Source organism: Taudactylus pleione, unplaced genomic scaffold (assembly GCF_031769625.1).
Source record: "Taudactylus pleione unplaced genomic scaffold, aTauple2 ptg000113l, whole genome shotgun sequence".
NCBI classification, from domain to species: domain Eukaryota; kingdom Metazoa; phylum Chordata; class Amphibia; order Anura; family Myobatrachidae; genus Taudactylus; species Taudactylus pleione.
The window spans coordinates 6,031,583-6,056,329 of NW_028284515.1; the positions used below are offsets into that span (position 1 = coordinate 6,031,583).

The 24,747-nt window shown below is 43.0% G+C and overlaps 1 protein-coding gene across 7 annotated transcripts in view; it reads right to left on the minus strand.

The window, feature by feature from the left end:
- SLC8A3 (solute carrier family 8 member A3) overlaps nt 1-24,747 on the minus strand; it is a 410,207-nt gene that overhangs the window by 34,623 nt on the left and 350,837 nt on the right. For 5 of the 7 annotated variants that reach the window (XM_088471212.1, XM_088471214.1, XM_088471218.1 and 2 more), the window contains one exon: nt 14,041-14,058. The exons of the other annotated variants lie outside the window; for them this stretch is intronic. In XM_088471212.1, the coding sequence (XP_088327338.1) occupies nt 14,041-14,058 (18 nt within the window). The remainder of the gene's footprint in view (nt 1-14,040; nt 14,059-24,747) is intronic. 7 annotated transcript variants of the gene reach the window in all.

The following is a 24,747-nucleotide window of genomic DNA, read 5'->3' on the forward strand; positions in this document are numbered from 1 at the left end:
ATGAAAGCATGTATTATGGCCCTGTATAGGACTAGCTTTGGGCATGACCCCCAAAAGTGTAGCAGAGTGCCTCTGTGCCTACAAAATCTCCAGCATAGAGGGAAAGATGGAGTAAAGACGCCTTGATAACAGTAGAAAACATTGTAATAATTATCTTTGATTCTTAGCAAAACAGGAGCTTTATATAGATTTGCTCTTATTTTGGTTCACTTGCCAGGTACTAGTGTCCACCCTGTGTCACTTTCCCAAGCTAACTCATGCAGGTCTTTATAAGGTTGGCTTTAGGATAATATTAATTGATAGGGCTTTTATTTGTTACATTTAGGCTTCTGCGTGCTATGATGACCTTAGGTGCATCCTACATGCTATAGAAAAGCAGAGCAAGTGTGGATGGTGACAGGCTGAGACCTTACAGTGAAGCAATGACGTGTGGTCAGGTCAATGGTTGGGGAGGCACACATGGAGATGAGTCTGAGTGCTGGGAGCCTGTACTCACTGTAACTCTCCCCTCACTACACTAAGCTTTAGTGTCCTTTGAGTCTCCTACCTGCATTACTGTTTCTTTTCTTCGTTCTGCTAACTGAGCTCCGATCTCTAAACACTGCAGTGCACACCCTGGTCACCTGACACATCCAAGGTGTCCATCAATGCTCAAGGTGCATCCCCCATACTCAGAAGCATGCCTCTATTAGCTCTCTTTCTATGCAGCTTACTGCCAGTGGTGTGGCCCCGTCCCCAGCTCTGCAAGCAGTGTCTGACTATACAGAAGCGAGGCTGAGCTGTTGTTGCCTCATCTCTCATCTCCCTGCAGTCACAACGAGCTCCACAAAGCAGGTGAATGTTAACTATGAAAATGATTACAATAAACAAAGAAGATGTTTATAAGTTATAAATATATTCTTTGTATTATTCTAAACATTTTTATATCAAATCTTAGGCAATTCTTGACGATATTGTCAGATTGGCCTGCATGTACGGACGACCAAAGATATCGTTATAGCCCAGCGGGAGCGCGCATCGTTGGTCGTTCACTGCATACACACTGAACGATATATCGTTGAATGGTATCGTTATCGTCCATATCGTTCATAAAAATCGTCCCATGTGTATGCACCTTTAGTCAACTTCTGGGATGGGGTATGACTTCTAATATAAAACTCGAAACTGAATTTTCATTTCTCTGAGAAATTATCCTTTAAGCATTAAAGTGGACATAGACAGTCTATTATTGGATTACTTGGTCTGGCAAGGAGACCTTTTACTTTCTAATCCTGTTGGTGCATTATTACAACTACAGGCCCTGCTGCTTCCATTCAAAGCTAAACTTAGCTAGTAGAGCTCAAGCTTAAGCTCTACCCCTGGAAGTTTCTTAGCAAGCGATGTAGGATGTAGTTGAAATCCCTACAAAAGTGTATACCGGCGCTGAATTAAGTTGCTGTATATAATTAAAACACAGATATGTGTGCAATTTATATCACATTTATTTCATCATATTACTGTAGAACATAAAATAAAAATAGAAGGTATAAAATCTCTATGTCTTAGGAGCATAAAATCCAAAGTCCAATACAATCGCTAATGGGGGACTGTTAAATCCAGTTGATATGACACTGATGTTAGCACTAATTGATATTCCATATGCAGGGTCCAGCAAATATTTACCAAGTGGGTTGTCCTGATTGCTCAGTCCAGATGGTATCTCCTATGTCCAAATCCTGTTGGTATAAGCACAGAGTGTAGACTGGATAGGACCCACTTGTAGCTGCTTCCCTTTGGTGATAATAGCCATTGTCCCAATATTGATGTGTCAAAATATGCAAGATGGTATAATGGCGTTGTCCCCAAAACGATGAGCGATGGAAATGAAGCTTCGTTTCGCTGGCAAATGTATATCCAGCTTCTTCAGAAGCATATCTCCAATGTGTTATTCACGCTCCTTAAATACCCTGTTCATTATCAATTAGGGCAAACAGCTGCATATCAATTAAAGCAATCAATTGCACACATGTCCGTTATTATAAAAAATACATATATAATCACAGTTTAATCTTACATTAATGAAGGCAATCCTAAGTAAGTCTAGAACCAAAAGTTTGTCTATTACAACAATGAAAACTCATTTAGATCGAGTATACCTTATTCCCATACACTTCCTGGTTTCATCCGATCACGTGACTACCACGTGATCCGCGAGCGGATCAGGTGGTATACTGACTCATCCACATCCTGTATACGATGCTGCTAAGCAACGCTCCAACGTTGATTGGTCTATACTAAGTTTGATGTCATACATCCCTTAGATTCACTCGATCACGTGACCATCACATGATACGGAAGTGAACCAGATGGTGCATTAAAACCAATCATCTATTTGTATCACCTGTTACTAAGCAACTTACCCAATACTTAGTGATGTTGTTAGCTGTTATTCGCGATCATTGGATTATTACATTTGATCTTACTAAGTATATATTTCTTTGACTCATGAGTATCATATTTTATAAACATTCATATCTGTATAAATATAGTGTATTACATACATTTAAATGATTAAAAGAATACATATATATACACAAAATCACCAGTATGACATAGTTGGTGAAATTAATATGAACCCCATGCATATCATAACAAATAGTTCTTAATCTATAACATTATTGAGGTATAACATCAACCTCTGAACAAAAGTAAATAAAAATGAATCAAAAGAAATTAATTAATAAAATTGTATTTACTTTTGTTCAGAGGTTGATGTTATACCTCAATAATGTTATAGATTAAGAACTATTTGTTATGATATGCATGGGGTTCATATTAATTTCACCAACTATGTCATACTGGTGATTTTGTGTATATATATGTATTCTTTTAATCATTTAAATGTATGTAATACACTATATTTATACAGATATGAATGTTTATAAAATATGATACTCATGAGTCAAAGAAATATATACTTAGTAAGATCAAATGTAATAATCCAATGATCGCGAATAACAGCTAACAACATCACTAAGTATTGGGTAAGTTGCTTAGTAACAGGTGATACAAATAGATGATTGGTTTTAATGCACCATCTGGTTCACTTCCGTATCATGTGATGGTCACGTGATCGGGTGAATCTAAGGGATGTATGACATCAAACTTAGTATAGACCAATCAACGTTGGAGCGTTGCTTAGCAGCATCGTATACAGGATGTGGATGAGTCAGTATACCACCTGATCCGCTCGCGGATCACGTAGTAGTCACGTGATCGGATGAAACCAGGAAGTGTATGGGAATAAGGTATACTCGATCTAAATGAGTTTTCCTTGTTGTAATAGACAAACTTTTGGTTCTAGACTTACTTAGGATTGCCTTCATTAATGTAAGTTTAAACTGTGATTATATATGTATTTTTTATAATAACGGACATGTGTGCAATTGATTGCTTTAATTGATATGCAGCTGTTTGCCCTAATTGATAATGAACAGGGTATTTAAGGAGCGTGAGTAACACATTGGAGATATGCTTCTGAAGAAGCTGGATATACAGTCAGGTGCATAAATATTGGGACATTGACAGAATTTTCATATTTTGGCCTCTATTCACCACCACAATGACTTTGAAATGAAACAAACAAGATGTGCTTTAACTGCAGACTTTCAGATTTAATTTGAGGGTAATTACATCCAAATCAAGTGAACGGTGTAGGAATTACAACGGGTTCTGTATGTGCCTCACACTTTTTAAGGGGCCAAAAGTAATGGGACTATCAACTCAAAAGCTATTTCATGGACAGGTGTGGGCTATTCCCTCGTTATTTCATTATCAATTAAGCAGGTAAAAGGTCTGGAGTTGATTCTAGGTGTGACACTTGCATTTGGAATCAGTTGCTGTCGACTCTCAATATGAGATCCAAAGAGCGGTCACTATCAGTGAAGCAAGCCATCATTAGGCTGAAAAATCAAAACAAACCCATCAGAGAGATAGCAAAAACATTAGGTGTGGCCAAATCAACTGTTTGGAACATTCTTAAAGAGAAAGAATGCACCGGAGAGCTCAGCAACACCAAAAGACCTGGAAGACCACGGAAAACAACTGTGGTGGATGATAGAGTTTGCCAAACAACAACTAAAAAAGCCATTACAGTTCTGGAACAACATCCTATGGACAGATGAGACAAAGATCAACTTGTACCAGAGTGATGGGAAGAGAAGTGTATGGAGAAGGAAAGGAACTGCTCATGAACCAAAACATACCACCTCATCAGTGAAGCATGGTGGTGGTAGTGTCATGGCGTGGGCATATATGGCTGCCAATGGAACTGGTTCCCTTGTATTTATTGATGATGTGACTGCTGACAAAAGCAGCCAAATGAATTCTGAAGTGTTTTGGGCAATATTATATGCTCATATTCAGTCAAATGCTTCAGAACTCATTTGACAGCGCTTCACAGTGCAGATGGATAATGACCCGAAGCATACTGCAAAAGCAACCAAAGAGTTTTTTAAGGCTAAAAAGTGGAATGTTATGCAATGGCCAAGGTAATCCCCTAACCTGAATCCGATTGAGCATGCATTTCACTTGATGAAGACAAAACTGAAGGAAAAATGCCCCAAGAACAAGCAGGAACTGAAGACATTTGCAGTAGAGGTCTGGCAGAGCATCACCAGGGATGAAACCCAGCGTCTGGTGATGTCTATGCGTTCCAGACTTCAGGCTGTAATTGCCTGCAAAGGATTTGCAACAAAGTATTAAAAAGTGAAAGTTAGATTTAGGATTGTTTAGTTTGTCCCATTACTTTTGACCCCTTAAAAAGTGGGAGGCACATATAGAAACCGTTGTAATTCCTACACCGTTCACCTGATTTGGATGTAATTACCCTCAAATTAAATCTGAAAGTCTGCAGTTAAAGCACATCTTGTTTTTAATTTCAAAGCCATTGTGGTGGTGAATAGAGGCCAAAATATGAAAATTCCGTCAATGTCCCAATATTTATTCACCTGACTGTACATTTGCCAGCGAAATGCGTTAAGCTTCATTTCCATCGCTCATCGTTTTGGGGACAACGCCATTATACCATCTTGCATATTTTGACACATCAATATTGGGACAACGGTTATTATCACCAAAGGGAAGCAGCTACAAGTGGGTCCTATCCAGTCTACACTCTGTGCTTATACCAACAGGATTTGGACACAGGAGATACCATCTGGACTGAGCAATCAGGACAACCCACTTGGTAAATATTTGCTGGACCCTGCATATGGAATATCAATTAGTCCTAACATCAGTGTCATATCAACTGGATTTAACAGACCCCCATTAGCGATTGTATTGGACTTTGGATTTTATGCTCCTAAGACATAGGGATTTTATACATTCTATTTTTATTTTATGTTCTACAGTAATATGATGAAATAAATGTGATATAAATTGCACACATATCTGTGTTTTAATTATATACAGCAACTTAATTCAGCGCCAGTATACACTTTTGTATATATTCTATATTTTGTTGGGGCTGACAACCCCTACTGGCTGCTTTAAATAACAGCGCATTGGATCATTTTTTATATTTCTATTTGTAGTTGAAATCCCAGCTTTTGGGATGCTGACGCTCAGAATGCTAGCGCCGGAATCCCTACAACAGTCAGAATCGCGGCGTCAGCACACCCCGACTGCCGGCATCCCGATGGTAAATAGTGGGGTTAGGGGGATGTTTAGGGTTACGTACTAGGGGGCAGCGTTAGGGTTAGGCACTAGGGGGGAGGGTTAGGCACTAGGGGGGAGGGTTAGGCACTAGGGGGGGTTAGGTTTAGGCAATAGGGGGGAGGATAGGTTTAGGGTGTGGTCAGTGTGGGTGAGGGTTAGGATACAGGGCCTGATTCAGATCCACTCGCGAGCGCATAGCACTCGCAAGCAGGTCAATGGTGGCCCTGTGTGCACGCGAGCCCTGGAGTGAGTGAGACCTTCACTCGCTCCGGAGCTCGCAGCAAAACGGGGCGGCTGTCTTGTTGATCGACAGCTCGCCCCGTTTTGTAGGCAGGGAGGGGGGGTGGCTGAACAAACTGAGGCGTTCCCGAAGGAACGCCTGCCGTTATGGGTAGCCCTACTGACATCACTCGTGATGTCAGTAGTGGACTTCCGGCTCTATTAGAGCTGGAAGTCCTCTTGGCATTGCGAGTGCTGAGACCTTACCACAGGGTCTCCTCGCAATGCTGATGGTCGCGATAATAGCGACCATCGCCGGGCCGCTCACACAAGCTGTGGGTGATCACCCACAGCTGTGCGAGCGGCCTGGAGGCCGGAATTAAAAAAAATAGGGACGCCCTGATTCAGAGAGAGCGCACGCAAATAGCATGCGCCTCTGAATCAGGCCCACAGTACTTAGCGACAGGTGTCGGTATTCTAACCCTGTTAAGATGCCAGCAACAGGATTCTGACCACCTGTATCCCGAGCACCAGCATCCCGTACCCAACCCCTTAGCAATAGCTAGGTATGCCCCAGAGAAAGCTACAACAATGATAGATCCTATCTGTGGGAACCAGTATTGTATAAAAGAAACAACAGAATGGAGAACCATTCATGAGAAAAATAAAAATTTATATTTTAGACTAGGACTCTATGGGACTGTGGTTAGAAGATAAGAATAATTGTACAGTGTCTATTTCCTTGAGAACAACAGCATAAAAGTATCCACCTAAAAATAATAACTGATACATTCACTATTTCTTTTACAACATCCCCAGATCTGCAATTGCCAGACTCGTAATTCCATTTATCATTATTAAACTGTAAATCTAGTTTTTGACTGCTGCTTTGCAAGCCATAAAACTGCATTTTTATCAGTTTAAATGAATTATTGCACAGTCATATAATTGTATCCTCTTCTCATGCTTGGTGCACCCAATGCCACATGTAACAACTGTTCTCACACACACTGGCAATAACAATGTCATCTAAAATTTCTGCAGCCCAATATCTGTAGGCATACCCTGCATTCGGAGTCAGTTTTGCACTTGAGTAAAATGCTCATATTCCTGGAGAGATATTGCTTGAAACGGCATTAGGGGAACCATGGTACTATGTATTTATTTTTATAAAAATGAAATTGGTACTTGTCTAGGATGACAGGAACTTTCCTTTTGTATCATCTTCCCTATTTTGAAGTGGATGTATATAGAACAAGCGGAAGCCAATCATCACAATGCTCACATAAGTACAGAGGACCTCACTTACAGTACGAAGACCTTTGGATGCATGTTATATGGCCTGCCCAGCACACTCTGGGCCTGATGGTGCCCTAGTGCGCATGCGCACGACGGAGGGAGCTCCGTCGTGCACATGAGCGAGACCCAGATAGCGACAGCCAAGCTGTCGCTCCGGGTCTCGCACCAAAGGGGGCGTGCTGTCGATGTTGATTGACAGCACGCCCCCTTTGGTGGGCGTGCTGGAGGCGTGGCTGCAGACGGAGGCGTTCCCATGGGAACGCCTACCGTCTGGGTCCGGCCCCACTGACATCACTAGTGATGTCAGTGGGAGTGATTTTGGCTCTGACAGAGCCAAAATCACTCCAGGGCTTGCGGTCACCGAGACCCTACCGCAGGGTCTCGTCGCAAGCCCGATGGTCGCGATGGTCTTGACCATCGCGACCATCATCATGGACGCTCGCATAAGCTGTGGGTGGTAACCCACAGCTATGCGAGCGTCCAGGAGGACGCACCAAAAAAAAACAAAAACGCCCTGATTCAGAGCTGGCGCTCGTTCAGAGCGTCCGGCTCTGAATCAGGCAGACCTCTGTTCCTCGGCGGTGCTTCCCCAAACTAGTTGTGAGCCTAGGGTTTGCAGAAAGGCAAGACTCTACATCAGGGGTTCCCAACCACAGTCCTCAAGGCACACTAACAGTCCAGGTTTTAGGGATAGCCATACTTGAGCACATGGACTTAATTAGTACCTCAGTTGTTTTGATTCAACCATCTGTGCACAATCATGGATATAACTAAAACCAGGACTGTTAGTGTGCCTTGAGAACAGAGGTTGGGAATCACTGCTCTACATCATACTTTGCCAACTTTAGACCTCCAGAGGGAAAGTCTCTTTTGGGAGTCAGGCAGGGTTCCCTAAAATTCAGGATTCTCTTGGATGTAACAGGAGGCAAGAATAGTGTAAATACCACATCAATCACCTACTGTTTTAGAAGCACCCTCCCCATTAACTTTTAGGTTTTCTCCTAAAATATGTCTTAGTTTAATCTATTTGGTAACTTAAATTAACCAGGATAGTGAGAGGAACAGCACTTTTGTGATTTTTAACCTTTTTTTTCTTCTTACATTTGGCAAAATAACCAATTAAAAAGTATTAAGAGAGCCAAGCTCCACCAGCTCAAATCTGGTGCAAGAGTCAATTACTTTATGAAATAAAGGCCCCTAAAAAGCCCCCTCTTTACTCCTTATTTTATCATTATGCTTGGTACAGTAAGATGAAGGGAGGGATGTACTAAAGTGAAAAATGCGGTAAAACCCCCATTTTCACTGGTTTTACTGCATTTCCCATATGTACCAAGCACCGATGCGATGCATTCCGGTGCTTCGTCCCAGTGGGTAACGCCATCTTCAGGTAGCGATACCCAGTAGAAGCCTATGGGCTTCTTTTCGGGATGCCCCCTTAGAGGGATCCAATCAGATCTCTCCCATCACCCCCCGTGCAGAAGAACGCCAGAGAGACTTCTGGGTGTTAAACCCGGAAGACCCTCTATCCGAGGGTATCGCAAAGGACTGCTCTTATCAGGAGAGCTGTTCTTTGCAAATTAAACTGCATTTCTAGGTACGTACCAGGGTAATCGACCACAGTATGTACCCAATAAGAGGCGGGATGTACCGCATTACGGATGCAATGCTTAGTACATTCCACCCAAAATCGAAATTTTGCACTGCTCCCAAAACTAGGCAAACAAGTGCTCCTATGTTGTACTGTAATTTGCAAGGAACCCTCTCACCTTGGCCAATGCCCTGTGTACGAAGGCCCAACCATGCAAATCATTCACAAATTGTTCATTTTTTTTTTTTGCTGCATCTTGGGCATTTTGCATTGGTAAATGAAGTCCATAAAATTTGAGGAGATCAGGACAGACAGGACAGAATGACGATGTCAGTGCACTGTCAGACTGAGCAGGAAGAGTGTGCTACAAATACTGTTTTCAATTTGCTTTTCTAACTGAAAACTCTTTTTTTTTTTTTTTTAGTCACCTAATAATTTCTATTGATTTTTCCAGAATTCATTTATGTGCACAGTAGTGTTATACTGTGGGTTCCCTGCCATTGTCTCCTATTCTTCTGTGTAGTAAGGTATCAACATATACAAAAATGTAACTTGCATTGCAATGCTATTCCATTCAAGCTACAAATTGGACTTGTTTGATTAAATCTGCAAACTGGGACTCAAGCTGAGTTGGAAAAATGTAAATACAATAAAAATGAATATTTAAAAAAAGAAATTAATACACCCACAAAATGATAAAAAAAAATGCACATTCCACGAAGAAAGCACTTATCCACTTCAGAGATTAATCCGCAGTCAGCTAGTGCTGAGCACCTATCCACTTCAGAGATTATTCTGCAGTCAGCTAGTGCTGAGCGCCTATCCATTTCAGAGATTATTCTGCAGTCAGCTAGTGCTGAGCGCCTATCCACTTCAGAGATAACTCCACAGTCAGCTAGTGCTGGGCACATATCCACTTCAGAGATAAATCCGTTGGTTCTCTGCCATCGATGTCAAATCTAGTTGACATCGGCCAGCTACCATTGATTTTTTTTTTTTTAAACATAGATGGTTGATGGCCATCCCTACTGTCATACCCGGGATTCAAATCCATCACCCATAATTATTGTGTATCATCACTGCAGCCATTGGATTCACACTGTTATTGGCAGTGACACTTGAATAACAGTGATACAAAGAGATTGGTACCCTACCCCTCATCATCTTACGGGACAAATCATATTAGTCATGCTCCGTCCCCATGAGGCCAAGTCCCTTTTTCGGGTGCGTGTCTAATGTCCTTATTTGAAAATTGAGGGGTATAACTACACTATGCCCCTTCCAGCCTCTGCACGCGTAAGGAGGAGCAAGTACCATATCTTTTTTTGTGGGCACTTGAACAAGGGAGCACTTTTCCTGAAACAAACTATTTTGGGAAGTGTGATTGCCTAAGTTTATTCATTTTGATAGCACAGTACTTGAAAACAATTGTATTGATATTTGTGTGGGAAGAATAAATGACCATAATTAAACAATAATTCTCCCAGCCAAAATTCAAAATCTCAAGTATTAGATCTTTTACATATGAACTGAAAGAAGAGCGTCAGTACTATTTCTGTAGAGCTTGCAGGACAGAGAGAGCATGGCTTTCAGTGCTGGTCTGGTCTTCATATGGATATCTTGTATCCTTCCAGTGCTTTTATCAGTAAAATAGCACTGAGCACAGGAGATGTGGAGGACATTCAAAGAGAGAAAAAATAAACAAATTTGAATTTGATCCTTTTTAAAAAATCTTTAAAAGTAAAAGTGCAGCATAAACTGTATTCTAGCAATGTTAGTTTGGTGACTGGTCCAGCTGAATCTTCACTTGTTAGATGGTTGCTGCATAGCCATAAACTTATGCAACTACATCCTTGTCTGATTTATAGACAATGTTTTTTTATTAAGGCAACAGCTATAAACACATAACAGCAGAGCCGTAACTAGTAACTAGACATTTCCGTGCCCTGTGCCCTTCCATTTTTCAAATAAGGACATAAATATAAATATAATCAAAATGCTGCTTTTAATTTTTGGTAAAGGGCAAGCAAAAAAAAAGCAGGAAAAAAATGGGGGGGAGGGGGGGGGGCAAGGGCAGGAAACAGAGGGAGTGACAAAGGAAAAGGAGAGAGGTCCAGAGAGGACAGAAGACTGGTTACAAACCAAGGACATTAACAGGACTCAGGGAGAGGGGTATTGTGGGGGTGTGGTGTGTTAGGTCGACAGTTCTCATGTCAACATGCATTAGGTCGAAATGAGAATGTCGACATGGTCGAAATGTCAGCATGTTGACAGTGACAGTTGTTATGTCCCTGGTGGCCCAGCGGTTACTTACTAAGTACTGGCGGCAGTGGTGTCTTCTTCCAGGTCCCGGTGGTCATGTGACCATAGCTTCTGGCGGAGTGATCTTATGCTTGGGCGTTCCAGAAAGTATACCTACAGTAATCCTAATCCCTTCCACTATCCATTCCTATAGTGCCTAACCCTAACCTCCCCCCACAGCCTAACCGTCTGCATTCTGAGAATGTCAACAATTCACATGGCAACATTTCAGATGTTGACACTGTGAACATGTCAACATCCTGAGGATGTCGACCTGGTGCTTGTTGACAAGTTGAGCCAGGTCGACATTCTAGTGGCGACATTGTTGTGTCGACATAATGAGTGTCAACATGGTAAATGTCGAGCATGTGATTGGATACCGTATTAGGTGACCAATACCATAGATCCCAAATCTTGTGGAATTAAATAATGTGGTATTTAAAAGGCTAATTATATAGAGAGTGGGAAGGGAGAGGGGAGTGATTGCTTCCAGTACTCAGCAATTAAAGGCTCAGGGGCATTGCAAATATGATGCATAATCAGCTTGTCTGTTCAGCTAAGCTATAGCAGGATCCAGGGCGTTTCTAGAGAGGAGAGGGCCCGTGTGCAGTCTCCGACACGGGCCCCCTCCTCTCCGCCCGGTGGCCGGCAGCGCACTGAGCTGTACGCGGCCATAGATTCTGGACACTAGAGTGTGCCCAGAGTCTATAGTGTATGCACAGGTCACCAGGAAAGTGGCCGCAACGGCTATTTTCCCTGTACTGCGCATGCACAAACAACGGGAAAATGGCCGCCGCAGCCATTTTCCAGTCGTTTTACAGCACCGGACCCCCGCGCCGACGTGGGACTTCGGAGAGGTAAGTAATATTATGGGTGCAGGGTGTGCGGAGCGGGGCCCCCCTGTACCCAGGGGCCCGTGTTCCCCGCACATCCTACACCCATTATAGATACGCCCCTGGCAGGGTCATTGGCAATTTGAGGTCAGGGATTTGTTCGATCAGATCCTAGGGCCAACTAATGTGATGATGTCTCCACCCACCACATTAAATGCAGCACTGAAACTTACTTTTAAAAGTAAGAAATTAAAAGTTGCCTTCATTTGCCTTCCTTATCAGCTGTGTTCAATGCTTTATATAGTACTGGCAAAAAAGTTACGTTCACCACTTTAAAATGGAGGTGGAGGGCGCATGGCAAGGAGCAGCCGCTGGTGACTTCTTCATGGGTGGGGAGACGCTCTGTATAATATATGGATTAGATGGTGGTGCAGGTGTAAAGCACATAGAAGTGCAGATTTCTACAAACTGTTCTTCCACCAAATTCTCCATCACCCTTTGTAAATATTGTTGAAGATTTCTCATTTATGGCTTTCACTGTTTTCAGATGCAGATCTTTTAAGTCAAGATTAGCAACAACTAAATTGCTAAATTCAAATAAGACCTTTTCCTCTTACGGGAGACATAAATAGATATTTTACCATCAGATCACCAAATTTAAATACAGGTTTTTGAGTTGTGTATTTTAATGTTATTTAACTACAGTTTTACTTAGTTACATGGGGTACATCTATACCATCGATGGCCAAGTGCTGACATAGGGCCTGATTCATTACGGATCACTATTGGGATCGCAGCTGTGATTACGCACGCAGTCCTGCTGCAAAAATATGCAAATTTTTGCAAATGCTCACCCGCCATAGAGACGCCCACTACAGCTTTCTCACATCCGTAGGACCTCGCAATCCTGCGAATACATCGGTAACATCGAGTAACATGGGACCCTCACGCACAATTACAGCAGGCCTGACCTGTCTCAGAAATTGCAGCTGTCATCGCATGCAGTGAGTACTCAGGCTGTGTATGCCGTCACAGTTGCTAATTTATGCACACCCAGGAAACGGCGTTCAAACGGACAGGCACAATTAACAAATGGGGTCTTGTTTATGTTTATATCCTAGTGATTCAGGAAGGGATCACTAAGGTCTGTGGCAGCCAAAGAGTTACACCAAACCTATTATTGTTTTCCATCTACTTTGCCACTTTCTAACCCCCCCCTTTTATTCTTTCCCCCCTCCCCGTTTCCCATTACAACTAAGGAGATAGCGCAGGTACACCTGCATTTTTCCTATAAACGGACAGGCACGCCTGCATTTCTCTGACCACTTCCCCATCACCACCCCCAAACGCTGACACCCCATCACTCACTTTGTGATGGCTTTCTGTCTGCGTGCGTGATCGCAGTGCTATCACTATCCCGGCCTACGCACCATACTTACCGACTTTTGAAAACTCCTCTCCGGGAGCAGTCCTGAAAGGGGATGCTGCTGGTCGGTTCAGGGGGCCAGGCCAGACTATAGACGTCATTAGGTCCTGTCCCTTTCACAACAAAGTCCGAGATTTGCAAGTCCGCGAGGTGGGTGTGGGGCTAAATGCTTCGCAGCATTTAGCCCGCCCCTCCCTATGGACCCACAAATTCCCCATAAAATCTCTCCATCCTGCCAACTTCACTATGAAGTAGGCGGGATGCGGGAGATCTGCCTACGCTTCCGGGGGTGCAAGGGGCTACCCAAAAATCGTGAGCCTCCCGCGACTTCAGGGAGTGTAGACAAGTATGCTGTGCACACGCATTGTGGTGTATACGCATGCGCAGTACGCACCATCGGCGGATCTGCGTACACTGTTGCAATTGCGATCCGTGATGAAGCAGACCCATAGATAGATACTTTCAAATGCACATTTTCAATATCTCCATTACAGTTTACACAAAAGCAAACAAACAGCAACAGAACATTCTGCTTCCTACAATAAGGGATAATATACAGTAATAAATATTTCACATATCGTTCTTAACTTCTATGCAGACTAACACTTTAATCTCCCGCTGGAAAATACGCTTTAACATTCAGAAACATGAAAATGTAGGAAAAATTAGCTTACCTTGATTCAATAGCAGAGCTTTAAAAACAAACAATAAAAATGAGAGAAATTTCAAAATTAAAATGAGAATATAATGTTAGATGAAAGTACAAACAAATAAACTTATGAATAGTGATGTGAATGTAAGCAAAGGATTAATGCTCGAAAACGTGAATGAGTATAATGCAAACATATGCAGTATTAGTATTTTACTGGTAACTTTACAAGTTGTTATTTTGGTGAATTATTATAGAACTCCAGCCACACAAATAAAAAATGGTAGACATCGCCAGCCCAGACAAACAGAACGCCCAGTGTAGGTAGAGTCTGACTAAGACCCCTTGGGGTTTAAGACATTTTAGTTTGAGACCCTCTTTCCCTCCTCTGTTTTTTAAAATAGAACTCATAAAAATTAGTTAGAATTATCTGGACTCCTTTAGGACCTTGATGGAAGTGACTAGTGAATAGTCCAGTTCTGAACTGAAGTGTCTCGCTCCATTCTACATCCCCCAAAGAGCCAGGGTGGGCAGATTCTCCTGCATCAGAGATAATATGGTACACCTCACTAGTTGAGGGCTCTAATTGGATGGCTGCTGTTATCCAATCAGCACTCACAATAAGAAAAGACAGTGAGGTATCAGTTATTGACATTCAAAACTCATCTCATAGCAATTTACAACTATATGTTGTTAAATAATTATTAGCATTATTCAATAAGTGTCAAAAGGGGTCTATTCAGCAATGGGTTTTTTTTTACATAAAAAATACGTAAACTATGATTTCCGTATATTTTATGTAAATCCCCTATTCTCCACTAATTCCTTGCTGGCAGAGTACTGCACTGTAGGGATCAGGCCATTGATCTCTACAGTACTTTAACGCTTCTTGCTATTCAGTAAAGCAAAAAGTGTTAAATCACTCAAAAAATATTTACTTTATATAACGCCATCTCAGAATGGCATTATATGAAGAAAATACTTAAATATCCCGAAAACTGCAGGGACAGAGGGACGTTTTCTCATAAGTCCCTGCAGCATCTTGTAAGTCCGCTCAGTCTCCGTCCCTGCTTCCCGGTGACCACCGACCACCGACAGGTAAGTCCAACTAGAGCATTTCAAACCTGCCTAAATTGATTGACATATGTACTTTATTCTTTATACTAGCCTGTACACATTTACATTTATGTGCGATTATATTTAACATTTATATATAAATGTTAAATATAAAACCACACAAATATTCATGTATACAGACTAGGGGTGTGCACCGGCCACTTTTCGTGTTTTGTGTTTTGGTTTTGGATCTGGATCTTTCTTCGTGTTTTGGATCTGGATTGGTTTTGCCAAAACCACCCTCCCGTGTTTTGGGTTCTGGGTTTTGTGTTTTGGATCTGTATTTTTTTGAAAAAAAGCATAAAAACAGCTAAAATCACAGAATTTGTAGGTTTTTCTGCTCCTATGCTATTATTAACCTCAATAACCTTAATTTCCACTCATTTCCAGTCTATTCTGAACACCTCACAATAGTGTTTTTATATCCAAAAGGTTGCACCGAGGTAGCTGGATGACTATGCTAAGCGACACGAGTGGGCGGCATAAACACGTGACCCATCTAGGCGTGAAACTGCAGTGGCAGACAGGATGGCAGTTTGAAAAACTAGGCCCCAAACTGTACATAATGCAAAGAAAAAAAAGAGGTGCAAGATGGAATTGTCCTTGGGCCCTCCCACCCACCCTTATGTTGTATAAACAGGACATGCACACTTTAACAAACCAATCATTTCAGCGCCAGGGTCTGCCACACAACTGTGGCTGAAATGATTGGTTCGTTTGGGCCCCCACAAAACAAGCTGGCAATTAATCTGTCCCTGCACAAACTGGCTCTACGGAGGCAAGATGTCATCCTCATCCTCCTCATCCACCGATTCCTCACCCTCTTCAGTGTGTACATCCTCATCCTCACAGAGTATTAATTCGTCCCTCTGTACGTTCTGGAGGCTGGTCTCCCTGGAAGAGTTGATCATTCATTTTATGAACATCATCTTCTCCACATTTTGTGGAAGCAACCTCCTACGCCTTTTGCTGACAAGGTTCCCGGCTGCACTAAACACTCTTTCGGAGTACACACTGGAGGGGGGGCAACTCAGGTAAAATAGAGCCAGTTTGTACAGGGACCTCCAAATTGCTTCTTTTTCCTGCCAGTACAGGTACGGACTGTCTGACAAGCCTACTTGGATGCTGTCACCGATGTAATCCTTTAACAGACAGACGCACGCTTGTCGCTGCTGCTTTGAGGATGCAAGTGCGGCTACAGCCCACACAATTCACAAAGACAGAAAAAAGAAGAATATTTTTATTGTTTGTGTAGCACACTTTGAGGGTGTCACCACCCTTTAACAGACAGACGCACGCTTGTCGCTGCTGCTTTGAGGATGCAAGTGCGGCTACATCGCACACAAGTCACAAACACATAAAAAAAATAGTTTTTTATTTTTTGGAGCACTTTGAGAGTTACACCACCCTTTAACAGACAGACGCACGCTTGTCGCTGCTGCTTTAAGGATGCAGGTGCGGCTACAGCCCACACATTTCACAAAGACAGAAAAAAAAGAACAATATTTTAATTGTTTGTGTAGCACATTTTGAGGGTGTCACCACCCTTTAACAGACAGACGCACGCTTGTCGCTGCTGCTTTAAGGATGCAGGTGCGGCTACAGCCCACACAATTCACAAAGACAGAAAAAAGAAGAAGAAAATTTTTATTGTTTGTGTAGCACACTTTGAGGGTGTCACCACCCTTTAACAGACAGACACACGCTTGTCGCTGCTGCTCTGAGGATGCAAGTGCGGCTACATCGCACACAAGTCACAAACACATTAAAAAAAATTAATTTTTTTTTGGAGCACTTTGAGAGTTACAACACCCTTTAACAGACAGACGCACGCTTGTCGCTGCTGCTTTGAGGATGCAAGTGCGGCTACAGCCCACACAATTCACAAAGACGGAAAAAAAAGGATTTTTTTATTGTTTGTGTAGCACACTTTGAGGGTGTCACCACCCTTTAACAGACAGACGCACGCTTGTCGCTGCTGCTTTGAGGATGCAAGTGCGGCTACATCGCACACAAGTCACAAACACATTAAAAAAATAGTTTTTTATTTTTTGGAGCACTTTGAGAGTTACACCACCCTTTAACAGACAGACGCACGCTTGTCGCTGCTGCTTTAAGGATGCAGGTGCGGCTACAGCCCACACATTTCACAAAGACCGAAAAAAAAAGAACAATATTTTAATTGTTTGTGTAGCACATTTTGAGGGTGTCACCACCCTTTAACAGACAGACGCACGCTTGTCGCTGCTGCTTTAAGGATGCAGGTGCGGCTACAGCCCACACAATTCACAAAGACAGAAAAAAGAAGAAGAAAATTTTTATTGTTTGTGTAGCACACTTTGAGGGTGTCACCACCCTTTAACAGACAGACACACGCTTGTCGCTGCTGCTCTGAGGATGCAAGTGCGGCTACATCGCACACAAGTCACAAACACATTAAAAAATTTTTTTTATTTTTTGGAGCACTTTGAGAGTTACAACACCCTTTAACAGACAGACGCACGCTTGTCGCTGCTGCTTTGAGGATGCAAGTGCGGCTACAGCCCACACAATTCACAAAGACAGAAAAAAAAGAACAATATTTTAATTGTTTGTGTAGCACACTTTGAGGGTGTCACCACCCTTTAACAGACAGACGCACGCTTGTCGCTGCTGCTTTGAGGATGCTGGTGGAATCTAGACGGGATTTGGAACCGAGGACACACTACCTCCATCAATTGTCTAAATCCCACTGCACTAATGGCGGATACCGGACGCACGTCTAACACCAACATAGCAGTCAAGGCCTCAGTTATACGTTTTGCTTCAGGATGACTGCTGTCGTACTTCATCCTCATCACTAGGGACTGTTGGAGGGTCAATTGTTTAGTAAAAGTAGTGATGTTCCTACTTCCTCTCTGGGATGATGAACAACTCCCAGCAGCAGCAACAGCACTAGGAGGAAGTGGTTCTTGATCTTTCCCTATTTTATTTTTATCGGAGAAAGTTTGGTCCTCCATTTATGTTATATTGATATATACGTGCGGCTAAAGCGCACACAAACACAGAAAATATTTTTTTATTTTTGCTGGAGAGTAGTGCACTTTGTGGGTTACACCACCCTTTAAGATATGAGCCAGCCGGCTCTTTACTTATGGGACACAGGCTCACACTTGGCGCTGCTCCTTTGTTGATGCACGTGCAGCCACAGTGCACACAAGTCACAAACACAGAAAATATATATTTTTTTGTTTTGGAGTGTACTTTGGGGGTTACAGAACCCTTTAACGGTCAAGCCAGCCGGCCCTTTACTTATGACACAGGCGCACGCTTGGCACTACTTTGTTGATGCACGTGCGGCTACTGCGCACACAATTCACAAACACAGAAAATAATTTTTTTTTTGGTTTGGACTGGAGTGTACTTTGGGGGTTACAGCACCCTTTAACGGTCAAGCCAGCCGGCCCTTTACTTATGACACAGGCGCACGCTTGGCACTACTTTGTTGATGCACGTGCGGCTACTGCGCACACAATTCACAAACACAGAAAATATATTATTTTTTTAGCACTTGGGGGGAGCACCCCCGATGGACAGAGCACCCCCTGGACAACACTACAGCACCCCTTTAGGACTGGGACACTGCACAGGACTTTGGAGTGGACACAGCCCCTATGGAGAACTGACTGCACAACACAGTCCAGCCAGCCCCTATGGACTTTGAAGTAGTGGACACAGCCCCTATTAACAACAGCAGCACAGCACAACACAGCCAGCCCCTATGGACATTGAAGTAGTGGACAACAGCAGCACTACACTACACTACACTACACAGCCCTAACTCCCACCCTCCCTCTTCACTGTCCACAGCCGAGTGAGAAAATGGCGCCGACGCGGGTACCTTATATAGGATCCAAAACCCGCGAGACTCGGAAGGCGGGATGATGACGTTTTGCCTCGATTTCAGATCCGAGTCAGGCGGGAAAAGTCGAGCCTGACTTGGATCGGACTCGGATCGGGGGGGCTCGGATTTCAGAAATCCGAACCCGCTCACCCCTAATACAGACTAATATAAAGCCTGTATACACAATACACATGTCAATCAATTTTGACAGGCTGGAGATGTACTTACCCTGTCCGTCGGCGATCACCGCAAGAAGGGACAGAGACTATTAGCATGCGTAAAAGAACAAACAGAAGGTATTGTTTTCGGAATCCCAAAAACAATGCCTTCTGTAACATCGCAGGGACATGTTTTACAGCAACCGCTGTTTGTGCACTAAATATTGCTGAATAGCAGCCATAAATTATCATAATTGATAAAAACTTGTGACAATGTTGCCCGATAATATTCTGGCCAACATAGTCACTCTTGCTGAATAGACCCCAAAGTCAGTTTAGAATGTGTCTTTTACATTGGATGCTATTACTATTGCTTTTAGCCCAGTTAAGCAAAGCTCCTGAGACAGTATTAATAAGGCACTCCTTCCTAATGAACTGGTTATCATTATTTGCCCAAAAAAAGTCTACTCTCATTGTGTCAACTAAACAGAGGATAAATGCAAAACTCCTGGGTATAAGACCTTAAATGTCATGCATTATTATATTATAATTCATCATCCACAAGATGTTCATAATCTGCACTGTAGTTGGTAACGTTATTGTGAAATAGTCCATACTGTGTTTTTAATAGAAGCAACACTTTCAATATCGCAGCTTTTTAACAGATGCAAAAGAAATTTTGGAATTCACAATCTGGGTATGTTTGAGTGTATGTTTGTAATTTAGAAATCCACTCATCAATGAAAAAATGGCACTGGAAAACATCAGTAGGGAAAGACACGGCTGTCTCTAGCCTCCTCTTACATCTGGCCTAATTAAAAAAAACAGTCTGCGGCTAAGATCCATCTTGGCTAGAACCCAAACTACCTCACCGATAGCGCAATGTACCAATGCAGTGAATTATGTTATTTTTCTATCACAACAAGCGTGTAAACATTCTAGCACTAGTAAATACTGTGAAGCTTTTGTCACAATCAGCAATATGATCTTGAGCTGTAAAATTAAATATGCAAATGAAACTCAACTATTGTAACATTTAACTAGCAGCTTCTAGAAGATAATAGCCAAAATCTAATTGGTTGCTATGGGCAACATCTCCACTTCTAAAAACTCTCACTTTAGTAATTTTACCCCTAAGTATCTAGTGCAATGGCATTAGTACTGTATGTAATACAACTGATACCGTATGTGTATGGTGTGATCACTAGTGCGGTCTACAGCAAAGTACTACAGAGACAGTGGCGTATAAAGAACAAACACAGCATTCAGGGTCACAATAAACTGTATTAAAGTGAACCATACTTGTATGTCTACTCTCTGGAAACGCCTGGGAGACTCCGGAATCTAGGGAGCTCTCCTGCACTCCTGTAGATGCTCAGGAGGTTTGATGTGATTGACCACCCTGCTGCATAATGCCATAAATCTCAGCACTTTACCACAGGGAGGAAGAGAACAGGACAGCAATTACACAATTTTTGGTGCCACGGAACCCGCCCTTCACTCTAGAACCACCCCTTCTTGGCTTTTACGAAAGACAACATTCAAATGTCCGCAAAGATATTTTGAACGAATCAGCTACATAGCGGAGGCCGCCATTTTGTTGGTGGAACTATTATTTAGCTTATTAAAAGGGGAGATGTATCAGACCTTGAAGATCGATAAAGTGACGTTGACCATAGCAACCAATCAGCTTGTAGCTTTCATTTATCCAGCACAGTCTATAAAATGACACGACAAAGGAGGGCTGGCCATACACCTACACGATGAGTGCCGATGCGACTCGCCGTGCCGTTTTCCTTTCAATTCCCCGGCAGCTCCCTGGCAGTCCCGGCCACACGATTGACACACAATGTACATATACAATTTCACCGGGCCCCCCAGCCGATGCATTAACCCTGATCGCTAGTCAGCCCAGGCCGGGCATCCCTGGAGAGCTGGGGATCCCCCAATAAAGGGGTCCCCCAGGCTGATAGCCTGGGGCTATCCCCGCCACCCCAGGTGGCGGTGGGTTGATAGTGTATACGTGTTGTGACAAAATAGATGTGTAAACATTGTCTTTACAAGTAGAACTGCAGGTCCCAGCAAGCCCCGTGCATGCATCAGTCTATTTTTTTTTAACAAATTAAGCCGCGTGGACGCACAATGCATCGCATGCTGAAAAAACGGCATGCTCAGCATACGAACACGATGGTTAAGATGGACTGCATATCTGATCACTCGATACGTTTTGACAGCTGTGGGAGCGCGCATCGTATCGTATCCTACCTAAAAAAAAAACACACGATTTCCACACAATCCATCGTACGGCCCATCAAAAATCGGGTAATCAGCCCGAAATCGCGTAGGTGCATGGCCAGCAGTAGCCCAGCACTTCAGTAACAGTAGGCATGTCTACCTCCAGGGGGGTATACTACATCAAATTGTGCGGCCATGTGACCTTACTGATCTGTGACACAGCTTTAGGGATCTACATGTTTGGTGACATCGCGGAGGCATGAGACACTTTAATGACTCAGTAATGTCACTAGTACCTAGTCATTTTCTTGAATGTGGTTGCATCCACTTTAGGTACTGCATTGTTTTGGATTAAATAATAGGCTGAATATAGGCACAGCCCACAAAATGGCTGCATCTACTCTTTGGAAGTAACAAGTCCTCTTTACATCATTAAAGTTGTACAGGTCACTTATACATACACACACTGGAGGAAACCATTTTGTGAATTGAACCATTAATCTGTCTTTGAATTCACTAGGAATCTATATACATTTAAAAAGAAATGACAGGAACACTTTGCTTCCAAACGTGCACATCCATGAGGGTTATGCCATCATGTCATAAACCAGAAAGAGGAGTGGTCATAACTCATTGCGGACATCATCACTTACTCGCCGACCTTTTGGAGGAGGCAGCCAGGTCGGCACTGTGGTGGTGGAAGGGGGAGAGGGGGCGGAACTAGTCTGAGGTGGGAGGGGCTGGGGGCGGCAGGGGGCAGAGTTCGGCGGATGTTGGCGGGTCTGGAGGTGTGAAGACACAGCCCCGCCCCCGCTATGCAAGGCAGAGATTACCGGCATTGTATTGCGAGGGGCAGAGCCACGATGATACAATTCAACAATAATTGCGTCATCGGCCACCTGTGCCACCCACTTCGGCGTGGAAGTGGGAGGTCTCGGCCGGGTGGACTCAAACCCGGGAGTCTTGTCCACCTTTCGATGTGGCCGGGAGCACCACCCGATTTTTAGGAGCCTCCCGGCCATTCCCTGTGGATAGGCAAGTATGCATGATCACCATTAGAGGGTGCTAGGTGGTTTCCAAATTTGCTCCCCAAAATACACCTTTTGCTGCTCAAACAAGAGAAAGGTTAAAGAGGCACCCCATGGTGACCAGGGACATACCACATCTCAACTCATTAGCTGAGTTGAGTGTACACCCTAGTTACGATTCTGCATCAGGCACTGTGTACAGATGTAGAGATGGCTACTGAGTGAGTGTCTCAACACACTGACTCGATCATTCAGATGTTGGAATGATTCGAGTCACTCAGCATTTGGTGTGTCCAGACACCCACCTCTCTAGCCTCTCTGTCAGTGGGAGCCAGAGTGAGTGCCAGCTCTGCCCTCTACATTGCTGATCCGACCAGATCCTACTTCTGCACTGAGTCAGATCAGCAGTGTAGGGGACGGAGCTGTCAGCGACTCACTCTGAGTCGCCGCCACCACCACTGCTTCCTACAGCTCTAAAGAGCTGTGTCCCGAGACGCTGTCTCCAGACACACCACTGAGTTGAGCCATCAGTACATCCCTATACAGATGACAGTTGCCCGTTACCTACAAACAGTTGAGAGTTGAGACAACCATTATTTTGTGATGAATCAATCTAATGAACACAGTATAGGTACTTGGGTCACCATTGAGGCACGAGATACAAATAATGTTACTGTGCTGTAGCACACAGTCGGGCCGCTGAATCAGTTAACTGCGAATTAGGTCCCGCAACTGTGGCCACAAATTTTTAACTATTCAATTAGAAAAATGCATAAAAATAAGTTCTAGAGTTGGTGATATCATTTTAAAAGTCTTTATTTGAATGTAAAAAAAAAAATCAGGACAGTGCAGTCCCAATGGTATACCCTTCCTAATGAAAATGAATGCCTTTAGAAATGTTTTAATAGCAAAATATCTTATATATAAAATTCATTGGTCTGTTTGTTCATTAGTCTGTCTGTTTTATGCATTCGGAAACCCTGCATCGAGTGGGATGAAACCAAGGTGAGGTGGTGCAGTTGGATCCTGCCAGATTCTAGGGGGGTTAGGGTCCTGGTCGGACCTCACGTTGGTGTACACTGGGAGCCTGTTATGAGCCTTCCTTCCACTAGATGGATTTGGATGAAACCTTCACAGAGTGGAAACATTGGATCCCAGAAGACATACTAGGGGGTTGAGGTCCTGGTCGGACCTCCAGTTGGTGTACGCTGGGCAGAACTTTGACCAAGAGAGCCTATTCTGGGCCTTCCACTCAATGGATTTGGACGACATCACATAATAAAACTTAATCACTAGAAGTTTTAAACCTGGGCAACGGGTACTTCAGCTAGTGATCAGCAGAGAAATGGGTTTAATGATGTGGGACATGTACAGTATGTTGATGTGTTGTAATAAGAGGAAATAGGGTTTTGAACTTGCAGATGGTACTGCTGCTGCTGCAAGTCTTTTTCCCCAAAATGTATATATTGTGGACAATTCTAAAGCACAAAAGAGATATTTAACTGTATATCATGGGTATCATTTCTTCATTTATTAATAAAAGTTGTAAAATTCAACCCTGTCCTTATAGCCACCTGCCATCTTTGTTTTTACACTTTATTGATGATTCCCTCACTCTTTCATGCTCAGCATGTAGATCAAACACAGAGATAACGCCATACCCACCGGATGGATGCAATTCCTAGGTTCTATCTGAATTGCACGTGGATCCCCGACTGTACTGTCAAAAGTTCAGGGGAACTCGGATCACGGGACTTTGCATGTACAGTTCTCTTCTAATTGAATCAGCCCCAACGACTGCTATCGTTGTGTGTGGGCAATGTACTCACTTGGAAAGCGCAGCCTCCGGCCCCAATGACAGCAATCTGTATTTTTTCAGTATGAAGTTTTATGAACTAATCCTGCAATGCCTCCGGATTTGGGTGGTATCATCTTTCACACTTTATGTTCTAATAAGAAAAGCAAAATACTAACCCCTACAAAGGTCTAAAGCTGATGAAGAGTAAAACATATGACCAGATATATTTAAATAAAATAAAGAAAAAAAGGAGTCCACTTAAATGCAATTAGCCTGAATTAATTATAACATTTGACTTCTGACGTAAACAGTAGGTGACTAATATTAACTTAGTCAACGTACAGATGATTTATCAAATCTCTCCCAAGAGAGTATCTCTACAATAGATGGTGAGCAAAAGTGACACTTAAATCCGTGCCGCAGCGTTGGACAACAAAATGTCACTGTGACATATATAAATCTTTGGGGGTGTTTTTTATTTTTTTTATTTCAATTTTTTTTATTTGTTTTCAAG